This window comes from Oncorhynchus gorbuscha, linkage group LG07, assembly GCF_021184085.1.
Source record: "Oncorhynchus gorbuscha isolate QuinsamMale2020 ecotype Even-year linkage group LG07, OgorEven_v1.0, whole genome shotgun sequence".
In the NCBI taxonomy this organism is placed as follows: domain Eukaryota; kingdom Metazoa; phylum Chordata; class Actinopteri; order Salmoniformes; family Salmonidae; genus Oncorhynchus; species Oncorhynchus gorbuscha.
Genome location: NC_060179.1, coordinates 939896 through 952265, shown reverse-complemented (window position 1 = coordinate 952265; position 12370 = coordinate 939896). Strand labels below are relative to the sequence as shown.

Genomic DNA, 12370 nt, shown 5'->3' with positions numbered 1-12370 from the left:
CTCTCCTCTCCTCTCCTCTCCTCTCCTCCTCTCCTCTCCTCCAAATGGCGCTGTGTCTCCTATGATCAAAAGTCTGTTTAACATCTTTCCCTCTGCCTCTCCTCTCTTCTCGATGGTGATGTCTCCTGCTGTTTCGTATGATCAGAGCTCTGTTTAACATCTCTCTCTCTTCCTCTCCCTCATCCTGTCCTCTCCTCTAGATGGCGATATCTCCTGCCATGTCTCGTAGGATCAGAGCTCTGTTTAACATCTCCCTCTCCCCTCCTCTAGATGGCGATGTCTCCTGCCATGTCTCGTAGGATCAGAACTCTGTTTAACATCTCCCTCTCCCCTCCTCTAGATGGCGATGTCTCCTGCCATGTCTCGTAGGATCAGAGCTCTGTTTAACATCTCCCTCTCCCCTCCTATAGATGGCGATGTCTCCTGCCATGTCTCGTAGGATCAGAGCTGTGTTCAACACCTTTAACTTCTGGACCATCGTCCTCTACAACATCATCGCTCTCAACAGCCTGGAGTTCACTAAGCTGGTCGCCAGGAGACTGCTGCTTAAAGGTAACAGTTAGATTTCCCCTCAACAGCCTGGAGTTCACTAAGCTGGTCGCCAGGAGACTGCTGCTTAGAGGTAACAGATAGTTAGATTTCCCCTCAACAGCCTGGAGTTCACTAAGCTGGTCGCCAGGAGACTGTTGCTTAAAGGTAACAGATAGATTTCCCCTCAACAGCCTGGAGTTCACTAAGCTGGTCGCCAGGAGACTGCTGCTTAAAGGTAACAGATAGTTAGATTTCCCCTCAACAGCCTGGAGTTCACTAAGCTGGTCGCCAGGAGACTGCTGCTTAAAGGTAACAGTTAGATTTCCCCTCAACAGCCTGGAGTTCACTAAGCTGGACGCCAGGAGACTGTTGCTTAAAGGTAACAGATAGATTTCCCCTCAACAGCCTGGAGTTCACTAAGCTGGTCGCCAGGAGACTGCTGCTTAAAGGTAACAGATAGTTAGATTTCCCCTCAACAGCCTGGAGTTCACTAAGCTGGTCACCAGGAGACTGCTGCTTAGAGGTAACAGATAGATTTCCCCTCAACAGCCTGGAGTTCACTAAGCTGGTCGCCAGGAGACTGCTGCTTAGAGGTAACAGATAGATTTCCCCTCAACAGCCTGGAGTTCACTAAGCTGGTCGCCAGGAGACTGTTGCTTAAAGGTAACAGATAGATTTCCCCTCAACAGCCTGGAGTTCACTAAGCTGGTCGCCAGGAGACTGCTGCTTAAAGGTAACAGATAGATTTCCCCTCAACAGCCTGGAGTTCACTAAGCTGGTCGCCAGGAGACTGCTGCTTAGAGGTAACAGTTAGATTTCCCCTCAACAGCCTGGAGTTCACTAAGCTGGTCGCCAGGAGACTGCTGCTTAAAGGTAACAGATAGATTTCCCCTCAACAGCCTGGAGTTCACTAAGCTGGTCGCCAGGAGACTGCTGCTTAAAGGTAACAGTTAGATTTCCCCTCAACAGCCTGGAGTTCACTAAGCTGGTCGCCAGGAGACTGTTGCTTAAAGGTAACAGATAGATTTCCTTCTGACCTGTCTCTTGATCTCGATGTTGAAGAACGTCAATGCTCATACTGAACATGATATTGAACAACTGTTTTGGTTTTGGTACTGGCATACTATGATCACACTATATGTTACTATGTTATATAGTAACTAGACCTAGTATTTCCTTGAGTAACAGTAGACACACTATGACTGACTCCTCCGCCTCCAGGCTTCCCCATCACCACCATCACTGTGAGGATAACTAGTATGTTAATGTATATATAGTTATTAGACTATGTTGACTTGTTCCTCCCCCTCCAGGCTTCCCCCTCACCAGCATCACTGTGATGACAACTAGTATGTTACTTTATATATAGTTATTAGACTATGTTGACTTGTTCCTCCCCCTCCAGGCTTCCCCATCACCAGCATCACTGTGATGACAACTAGTATGTTACTTTATATATAGCTATTAGACTATGTTGACATAAGTGATAATGCCCGAGAAACTGCCAATATATCCTCCAAACGTCGGCTTAAAGGGCATTTTCATTTTTATACAACGGGAGAACAACACATTCAAATAATGACTTGACATATTTTCATTAAAAACATTATTTTGAAGAATTTATTCATACTATTTCATCCTTCCATAAGATAAAGTAACGACACAAATCTAGGGTTGCTACCCAAGCTAGCTGGTCGTTCGTTCTATAGGTTCGGTTGCCAGAGACGCGACCCAGCCGTTCAGTCTTTTTGTTCTGTATCTATGGACGCGACCCAGCCGTTCAGTCTTTTTGTTCTGTATCGATGGATGCGACCCAGATGTTCATTCTACATGTTCCATTGCCATACTGGCTGGCATCGTTCTTATCCCTTGCTTGCTAACTAGCCAACTACAGCTAACTTACAGTCACGTCAAAAAGTGCAGCCAGAATAACAGCAAAGTAACAGCATTTGTTTAAGCAGTTTTCTAGTGACATTTATTTGGATACATCCATAACAATGAGGTGTGATTTCACCTGGTATAGAAAATGTGTTCTCTCGTTACGACACTGTTGTTCAGAGGAGCTAGCCAATAACACAGCTAACAACACAGCCAACAACACCTTAACAACACAGCCAACAACACAGCCAACAACACAGTAACAACACAGCCAACAACACAGCCAACAACACAGGCAACAACACAGCAACAACACAGCAACAACACAGCAACAACACAGCAACAACACAGCCAACAACACAGCCAACAATACAGCAACAACACGCCAACAACTCAGCCAACAACACAGCCAACAACACAGCCAACAACACAGCCAACAATACAGCAACAACACGCCAACAACTCAGCCAACAACACAGCCAACAACACAGCAACAACACAGCAACAACACAGCAACAACACAGCCAACAACACAGCCAACAATACAGCAACAACACGCCAACAACTCAGCCAACAACACAGCCAACAACACAGCCAACAACACAGCCAACAACACAGCCAACAACACAGCCAACAACAATACAGCAACAACACAGCCAACAACACAGCCAACAACACAGCCAACAACACAGCAACAACACAGCAACAACACAGCAACAACACAGCCAACAACACAGCCAACAATACAGCAACAACACGCCAACAACTCAGCCAACAACACAGCCAACAACACAGCCAACAACACAGCCAACAATACAGCAACAACACGCCAACAACTCAGCCAACAACACAGCCAACAACACAGCAACAACACAGCCAACAATACAGCAACAACACGCCAACAACTCAGCCAACAACACAGCCAACAATACAGCAACAACACAGCAACAACACGCCAACAACAGCTGGAATAAGGTGTTAACCAATCAGCATTAAGGATTAGACCCACCAGTTGTATAAATATAGTTATTAGTGTCCCATGTTGACTTGTTCCTCCCCCTCCAGGCTTCCCATCACTGTGTTGATAACTAGTATGTTACTTGATATTTTGTTATTATGATATAGTTATTAGTGTCCCATGTTGACTTGTTCCTCCCCCTCCAGGCTTCCCATCACTGTGTTGATAACTAGTATGTTACTTGATATTTTGTTATTATGATATAGTTATTAGTGTCCCATGTTGACTTGTTCCTCCCCCTCCAGGCTTCCCCATCACCACCATCACTGTCTTCATAGTGACCTATTGTCTTGTCCAGCTCATCAAGGAGAGAGAGAGAAGACAGGCTCTGATCGATGACCCCGACCCCATCCCTCCCCCGCCCCGTTCCTCCCCCGCCCCCGCCCACGCCCCCGCCCCCGCCCCCGCCCCCACAACAGTCACGTCCACAGCCCCCATTCAGCTGGTGGTGGACCCCAGCAAGGAGAAAGCAGAGTAGTGATTGAAGGGTGACAGTGTCTGTCAAAGTCCCAAATGTCTTTATGAGTCATGGTTTCCTCTGTGTCATCATGGAGATGTCGAGGCTACAGTTAATCGACCAGGTATATTTAGAAGTTCTTCATAGCAATAAAATCTATTGAGCAGCAATATCTATCTACTGTAATATCGACAAAGAGCAATATCTAAGATTTCTACTCAGTCTACTGCCTAAAACACCCTGAGAGTGCTGTCATCAACATAGATTTTCTACAATGTTTTCATCAGAAGTTGTGTTTCATTGCTAATCATGTAAAACTGCCTTTATTGTAATTAAATCCTCTAAGTGGTGCTCAAAGATGTGATTTTACCTAAGATCCACACCTCTGGTTGTAACTAAGATACACACCTCTGGTTTTAACTAAGATCCACACCTCTGGTTTTAACTAAGATCCACACCTCTGGTTTTAACTAAGATACACACCTCTGGGAGTCTTGTGGTTTTAACTAAGATCCACACCTCTGGTTTTAACTAAGATCCACACCTCTGGGACTCTTGTGGTTTTAACTAAGATCCACACCTCTGGTTTTAACTAAGATCCACACCTCTGGTTTTAACTAAGATCCACACCTCTGGTTTTAACTAAGACACACACCTCTGGTTTTAACTAAGATACACACCTCTGGTTTTAACTAAGATACACACCTCTGGTTTTAACTAAGATACACACCTCTGGTTTTAACTAAGATACACACCTCTGGGAGTCTTATGGTTTTAACTAAGATACACACCTCTGGTTTGAACTAAGATACACACCTCTGGTTTTAACTAAGATACACACCTCTGGTTTTAACTAAGATACACACCTCTGGTTTTAACTAAGATACACACCTCTGGTTTTAACTAAGATACACACCTCTGGTTTTAACTAAGATACACACCTCTGGTTTTAACTAAGATACACACCTCTGGGAGTCTTGTGGTTTTAACTAAGATCCACACCTCTGGTTTTAACTAAGATACACACCTCTGGTTGTAACTAAGATACACACCTCTGGTTTTAACTAAGATCCACACCTCTGGTTTTAACTAAGATACACACCTCTGGTTTTAACTAAGATACACACCTCTGGTTTTAACTAAGATACACACCTCTGGTTTTAACTAAGATACACACCTCTGGTTTTAACTAAGATACACACCTCTGGTTTTAACTAAGATACACACCTCTGGTTTTAACTAAGATACACACCTCTGGTTTTAACTAAGATACACACCTCTGGTTTTAACTAAGATACACACCTCTGGTTTTAACTAAGATACTGTAACGGCGTTCTTCGTTTGTTGAAAGAGATGGACCGAAATGCAGCGTGGTGGTTACTCATGTCTTTAATGAAGAAAAACGGAACGATACATGAAATAACTAATAAATACAAAAACAACAAACGGAACGTGAAACCTATAACAGCCTATCTGGTGAAACTACACAGAGACAGGAACAATCACCCACGAAATACACAGTGAAACCCAGGCTACCTAAATACGGTTCCCCATCAGAGACAACAAGAATCACCTGACTCAAGAATCACCTGATTGAGAACCGCCTCAGGCAGCCAAGCCTAACCTAGACACACCCCTAATCAACCACAATCCCAATGCCTACAAAAAAAACAATACGACAATACAATAACCCCATGTCACACCCTGGCCTGAACAAATAATTAAAGAAAACACAAAATACTAAGACCAAGGCGTGACAGATACATGCCTCTGGGAGTCTTGTGGTTTTAACTAAGATCCACACCTCTGTTTTTAACTAAGATACACACCTCTGGGAGTCTTATTGTTTTAACTAAGATCCACACCTCTGGTTTTAACTAAGATACACACCTCTGGGAGTCTTGTGGTTTTAACTAAGATCCACACCTCTGGTTTTAACTAAGATACACACCTCTGGGAGTCTTATGGTTTTAATTAAGATCCACACCTCTGGTTTTAACTAAGATAAACACCTCTGGTTTAAACTAAGATCCACACCTCTGGGAGTCTTATGGTTTTAACTAAGATACACACCTCTGGTTTGAACTAAGATCCACACCTCTGGTTTGAACTAAGATCCACACCTCTGGTATTAACTAAGATCCACACCTCTGGGAGTCTTATGGTTTTAACTAAGATCCACACCTCTGGTTTTAACTAAGACCCACACCTCTGGGAGTCTTATGGTTTTAACTAAGATCCACACCTCTGGTTTTAACTAAGACCCACACCTATGGGAGTCTTATGGTTTTAACTCAGATCCACACCTCTGGGAGTCTTGTGGTTTTAACTAAGATCCATACCTCTGGGAGTCTTATGGTTTTAACTAAGATACACACCTCTGGATAGAATAGAAAGCGTTTCAACTCTGGAGCTTAGACACTCCTTTCCTGTCAAATGTACTGTACATCCAAATATAATATATTGATTTACTGATACGTGACTCCAACTTTTTGTCTCTTTTACTTCATTCTCATTTAATGAATGTGACCATTGACCTCTCTGATGCTGTAACTGTAAAAACTATTTGAGAAAGATGAGAGAGAATAGAGAGAGAAAGAAAGCGACAGAGAAAGAATGAGAGAGACCGTGAGAGAGTCAGAGAGAGAGTGTGAGGGAGAAAGAGAGACAATGAGAGAGAGTCAGAGAGAGAGAGTGTGTGGGAGAAAGAGAGACAATGAGAGAGACCGTGAGAGAGTCAGAGAGAGAGTGTGAGGGAGAAAGAGAGACAATGAGAGAGACCGTGAGAGTCAGGGAGACAGTGTGAGGGAGAAAGAGAGACAATCAGAGAGACCGTGAGAGTCAGAGAGACAGTGTAAGGGAGAAAGGGAGACAATGAGAGAGAACGTGAGAGTCAGAGAGACAGAGTGAGGGAGAAAGAGAGACAATGAGAGAGACCATGAGAAACAGAGACAGTGTGAGGGAGAAAGAGAGACAATGAGACAGACCGTGAGAGTCAGAGAGACAGAGAGAAAGAGAGACAATGAGAGAGACCATGAGAAACAGAGAGACAGAAAGACGGTGTGAGGGAGAAAGAGAGACAATGAGAGAGACCGTGAGAAACATAGAGACAGTGTGAGGGAGAAGGAAAGACAATGAGAGAGACCATGAGAGTCAGAGAGACAATGTGAGGGAGAAAGAGAGACAATGAGAGAGACCGTGAGAAACAGAGAGACAATGTGAGGGAGAAAGAGAGACAATGAGAGAGACCGTGAGAGTCAGAGAGACAGTGTGAGGGAGAAAGAGAGACAATGAGAGAGACCGTGAGAAACAGAGAGACAATGTGAGGGAGAAAGAGAGACAATGAGAGAGACCGTGAGAGTCAGAGAGACAGTGTGAGGGAGAAAGAGAGACAATGAGAGAGACCGTGAGAGTCAGAGAGACAATGTGAGGGAGAAAGAGAGACAATGAGAGAGACCGTGAGAGTCAGAGAGACAGTGTGAGGGAGAAAGAAAGACAATGAGAGAGACCATGAGAGTCAGAGAGACAATGTGAGGGAGAAAGAGAGACAATGAGAGAGACCGTGAGAAACAGAGAGACAATGTGAGGGAGAAAGAGAGACAATGAGAGAGACCGTGAGAGTCAGAGAGACAGTGTGAGGGAGAAAGAGAGACAATGAGAGAGACCGTGAGAGTCAGAGAGACCGTGTGAGGGAGAAAGAGAGACAATGAGAGAGACCGTGAGAGTCAGAGAGACAGTGTGAGGGAGAAAGTAAGAGACCATGAGAATCAGAGAGACAATGAGAGAGACCATGAGAATCAGAGAGACAATGAGAGAGACCATGAGAGACAGTGTGAGGGAAAAGAGAGACCATGAGAATCAGAGAGACAATGAGAGAGACCATGAGAATCAGAGAGACAATGAGAGAGACCAAGAGAATCAGAGAGACAATGAGAGAGACCATGAGAAACAGAGAGACAATGAGAGAGACCATGAGAAACAGAGAGACAGTGTGAGGGAGAAAGAGAGACAATGAGAGAGACCGTGAGAGTCAGAGAGAGAGTGTGAGGGGAAAGAGAGACAATGAGAGAGACCGTGAGAGTCAGAGAGACAGTGTGAGGGAGAAAGAGAGACAATGAGAGACCGTGAGAAACAGAGAGACAGTGTGAGGGAGAAAGAGAGACATTGAGAGAGACCGTGAGAGTCAGAGAGACAGTGTGAGGGAGAAAGTAAGAGACCATGAGAATCAGAGAGACAATGAGAGAGACCATGAGAATCAGAGAGACAATGAGAGAGACCATGAGAATCAGAGAGACAATGAGAGAGACCATGAGAATCAGAGAGATAATGAGAGAGACCATGAGAATCAGAGAGACAATGAGAGAGACCAAGAGAATCAGAGAGACAATGAGAGAGACCATGAGAAACAGAGAGACAATGAGAGAGACCATGAGAATCAGAGAGACAATGAGAGAGACCATGAGAAACAGAGAGACAGTGTGAGGGAGAAAGAGAGACAATGAGAGAGACCGTGAGAGTCAGAGAGAGAGTGTGAGGGGGAAAGAGAGACAATGAGAGAGACCGTGAGAGTCAGAGAGACAGTGTGAGGGAGAAAGAGAGACAATGAGAGAGACCGTGAGAAACAGAGAGACAGTGTGAGGGAGAAAGAGAGACATTGAGAGAGACCATGAGAGTCAGAGAGACAGTGTGAGGGAGAAAGAGAGACAATGAGAGAGACCGTGAGAAACAGAGAGACAATGAGAGAGACCATGAGAAACAGAGAGACAATGAGAGAGACCATGAGAAACAGAGAGACAGTGTGAGGGAGAAAGAGAGAACATGAGAGAGATCGTGAGAGTCAGAGAGACAATGAGAGAGACCGTGAGAGTCAGAGAGACAGTGTGAGGGAGAAAGTAAGAGACCATGAGAATCAGAGAGACAATGAGAGAGACCATGAGAATCAGAGAGACAATGAGAGAGACAATGAGAGACAGTGTGAGGGAAAAGAGAGACAATGAGAGAGACCATGAGAATCAGAGAGACAATGAGAGAGACCATGAGAAACAGAGAGACAATGAGAGAGACCATGAGAATCACAGAGACAATGAGAGAGACCATGAGAAACAGAGAGACAATGAGAGAGACCATGAGAAACAGAGAGACAGAGAGAGAGACCATGAGAATCAGAGAGACAATGAGAGAGACCATGAGAAACAGAGAGACAGAGAGAGAGACCATGAGAAACAGAGAGACAGAGAGAGAGACCATGAGAAACAGAGAGTGTGAGGGAAAAGAGAGACAATGAGAAACAGAGAGAGAGAGTGTGTGGGAGAAAAGAGAGACAATGAGAGAGAGTCAGAGAAGACAGGGAGACAGAGAGACAATGAGAGAGACCGTGAGAAACAGAGAGACAGTGTGAGGGAGAAAGAGAGACAATGAGAGAGACCGTGAGAGTCAGGGAGACAGTGTGAGGGAGAAAGAGAGACAATCAGAGAGACCGTGAGAGTCAGAGAGACAGTGTAAGGGAGAAAGGAGACAATGAGAGAGAACGTGAGAGTCAGAGAGACAGAGTGAGGGAGAAAGAGAGACAATGAGAGAGACCATGAGAAACAGAGACAGTGTGAGGGAGAAAGAGAGACAATGAGAGAGACCGTGAGAGTCAGAGAGACAGAGAGAAAGAGAGACAATGAGAGAGACCATGAGAAACAGAGAGACAGAAAGACGGTGTGAGGGAGAAAGAGAGACAATGAGAGAGACCGTGAGAAACATAGAGACAGTGTGAGGGAGAAGGAAAGACAATGAGAGAGACCATGAGAGTCAGAGAGACAATGTGAGGGAGAAAGAGAGACAATGAGAGAGACCGTGAGAAACAGAGAGACAATGTGAGGGAGAAAGAGAGACAATGAGAGAGACCGTGAGAGTCAGAGAGACAGTGTGAGGGAGAAAGAGAGACAATGAGAGAGACCGTGAGAAACAGAGAGACAATGTGAGGGAGAAAGAGAGACAATGAGAGAGACCGTGAGAGTCAGAGAGACAGTGTGAGGGAGAAAGAGAGACAATGAGAGAGACCGTGAGAGTCAGAGAGACCTTGTGAGGGAGAAAGAGAGACAATGAGAGAGACCGTGAGAGTCAGAGAGACAGTGTGAGGGAGAAAGAAAGACAATGAGAGAGACCATGAGAGTCAGAGAGACAATGTGAGGGAGAAAGAGAGACAATGAGAGAGACCGTGAGAAACAGAGAGACAATGTGAGGGAGAAAGAGAGACAATGAGAGAGACCGTGAGAGTCAGAGAGACAGTGTGAGGGAGAAAGAGAGACAATGAGAGAGACCGTGAGAGTCAGAGAGACCGTGTGAGGGAGAAAGAGAGACAATGAGAGAGACCGTGAGAGTCAGAGAGACAGTGTGAGGGAGAAAGTAAGAGACCATGAGAATCAGAGAGACAATGAGAGAGACCATGAGAATCAGAGAGACAATGAGAGAGACCATGAGAGACAGTGTGAGGGAAAAGAGAGACCATGAGAATCAGAGAGACAATGAGAGAGACCATGAGAATCAGAGAGACAATGAGAGAGACCAAGAGAATCAGAGAGACAATGAGAGAGACCATGAGAAACAGAGAGACAATGAGAGAGACCATGAGAAACAGAGAGACAGTGTGAGGGAGAAAGAGAGACAATGAGAGAGACCGTGAGAGTCAGAGAGAGAGTGTGAGGGGGAAAGAGAGACAATGAGAGAGACCGTGAGAGTCAGAGAGACAGTGTGAGGGAGAAAGAGAGACAATGAGAGACCGTGAGAAACAGAGAGACAGTGTGAGGGAGAAAGAGAGACATTGAGAGAGACCGTGAGAGTCAGAGAGACAGTGTGAGGGAGAAAGTAAGAGACCATGAGAATCAGAGAGACAATGAGAGAGACCATGAGAATCAGAGAGACAATGAGAGAGACCATGAGAATCAGAGAGACAATGAGAGAGACCATGAGAATCAGAGAGATAATGAGAGAGACCATGAGAATCAGAGAGACAATGAGAGAGACCAAGAGAATCAGAGAGACAATGAGAGAGACCATGAGAAACAGAGAGACAATGAGAGAGACCATGAGAATCAGAGAGACAATGAGAGAGACCATGAGAAACAGAGAGACAGTGTGAGGGAGAAAGAGAGACAATGAGAGAGACCGTGAGAGTCAGAGAGAGAGTGTGAGGGGGAAAGAGAGACAATGAGAGAGACCGTGAGAGTCAGAGAGACATTGTGAGGGAGAAAGAGAGACAATGAGAGAGACCGTGAGAAACAGAGAGACAGTGTGAGGGAGAAAGAGAGACATTGAGAGAGACCATGAGAGTCAGAGAGACCGTGTGAGGGAGAAAGAGAGACAATGAGAGAGACCGTGAGAAACAGAGAGACAATGAGAGAGACCATGAGAAACAGAGAGACAATGAGAGAGACCATGAGAAACAGAGAGACAGTGTGAGGGAGAAAGAGAGAACATGAGAGAGATCGTGAGAGTCAGAGAGACAATGAGAGAGACCGTGAGAGTCAGAGAGACAGTGTGAGGGAGAAAGTAAGAGACCATGAGAATCAGAGAGACAATGAGAGAGACCATGAGAATCAGAGAGACAATGAGAGAGACAATGAGAGACAGTGTGAGGGAAAAGAGAGACAATGAGAGAGACCATGAGAATCAGAGAGACAATGAGAGAGACCATGAGAAACAGAGAGACAATGAGAGAGACCATGAGAATCACAGAGACAATGAGAGAGACCATGAGAAACAGAGAGACAATGAGAGAGACCATGAGAAACAGAGAGACAGAGAGAGAGACCATGAGAATCAGAGAGACAATGAGAGAGACCATGAGAAACAGAGAGACAGAGAGAGAGACCATGAGAAACAGAGAGACAGAGAGAGAGACCATGAGAAACAGAGAGAGAGTGTGAGGGAGAAAGAGAGACAATGAGAGAGAGTCAGAGAGAGAGAGTGTGGGAGAAAGAGAGACAATGAGAGAGAGTCAGAGAGAGAGTGTGTGGGAGAAAGAGAGACAATGAGAGAGACCGTGAGAGAGTCAGAGAGAGAGTGTGAGGGAGAAAGAGAGACACAATGAGAGAGACCGTGAGAGTCAGGGAGACAGTGTGAGGGAGAAAGAGAGACAATCAGAGAGACCGTGAGAGTCAGAGAGACAGTGTAAGGGAGAAAGGGAGACAATGAGAGAGAACGTGAGAGTCAGAGAGACAGAGTGAGGGAGAAAGAGAGACAATGAGAGAGACCATGAGAAACAGAGACAGTGTGAGGGAGAAAGAGAGACAATGAGAGAGACCGTGAGAGTCAGAGAGACAGAGAGAAAGAGAGACAATGAGAGAGACCATGAGAAACAGAGAGACAGAAAGACGGTGTGAGGGAGAAAGAGAGACAATGAGAGAGACCGTGAGAAACATAGAGACAGTGTGAGGGAGAAGGAAAGACAATGAGAGAGACCATGAGAGTCAGAGAGACAATGTGAGGGAGAAAGAGAG

General features: G+C 45.2%; 1 protein-coding gene across 1 annotated transcript in view; it reads left to right on the top strand.

Moving 5' to 3' along the window:
* Window positions 1–4241, top strand: part of hhatlb (hedgehog acyltransferase like, b) — a 73871-nt gene extending 69630 nt beyond the window's left edge. Inside the window, 2 exon segments of the mRNA XM_046355392.1 lie at window positions 411–552; window positions 3673–4241. Coding sequence (XP_046211348.1) covers window positions 411–552; window positions 3673–3905 — 375 coding nt within the window. The 3' untranslated portion in view covers window positions 3906–4241.
* Window positions 4242–12370: the final 8129 nt, after the last annotated feature.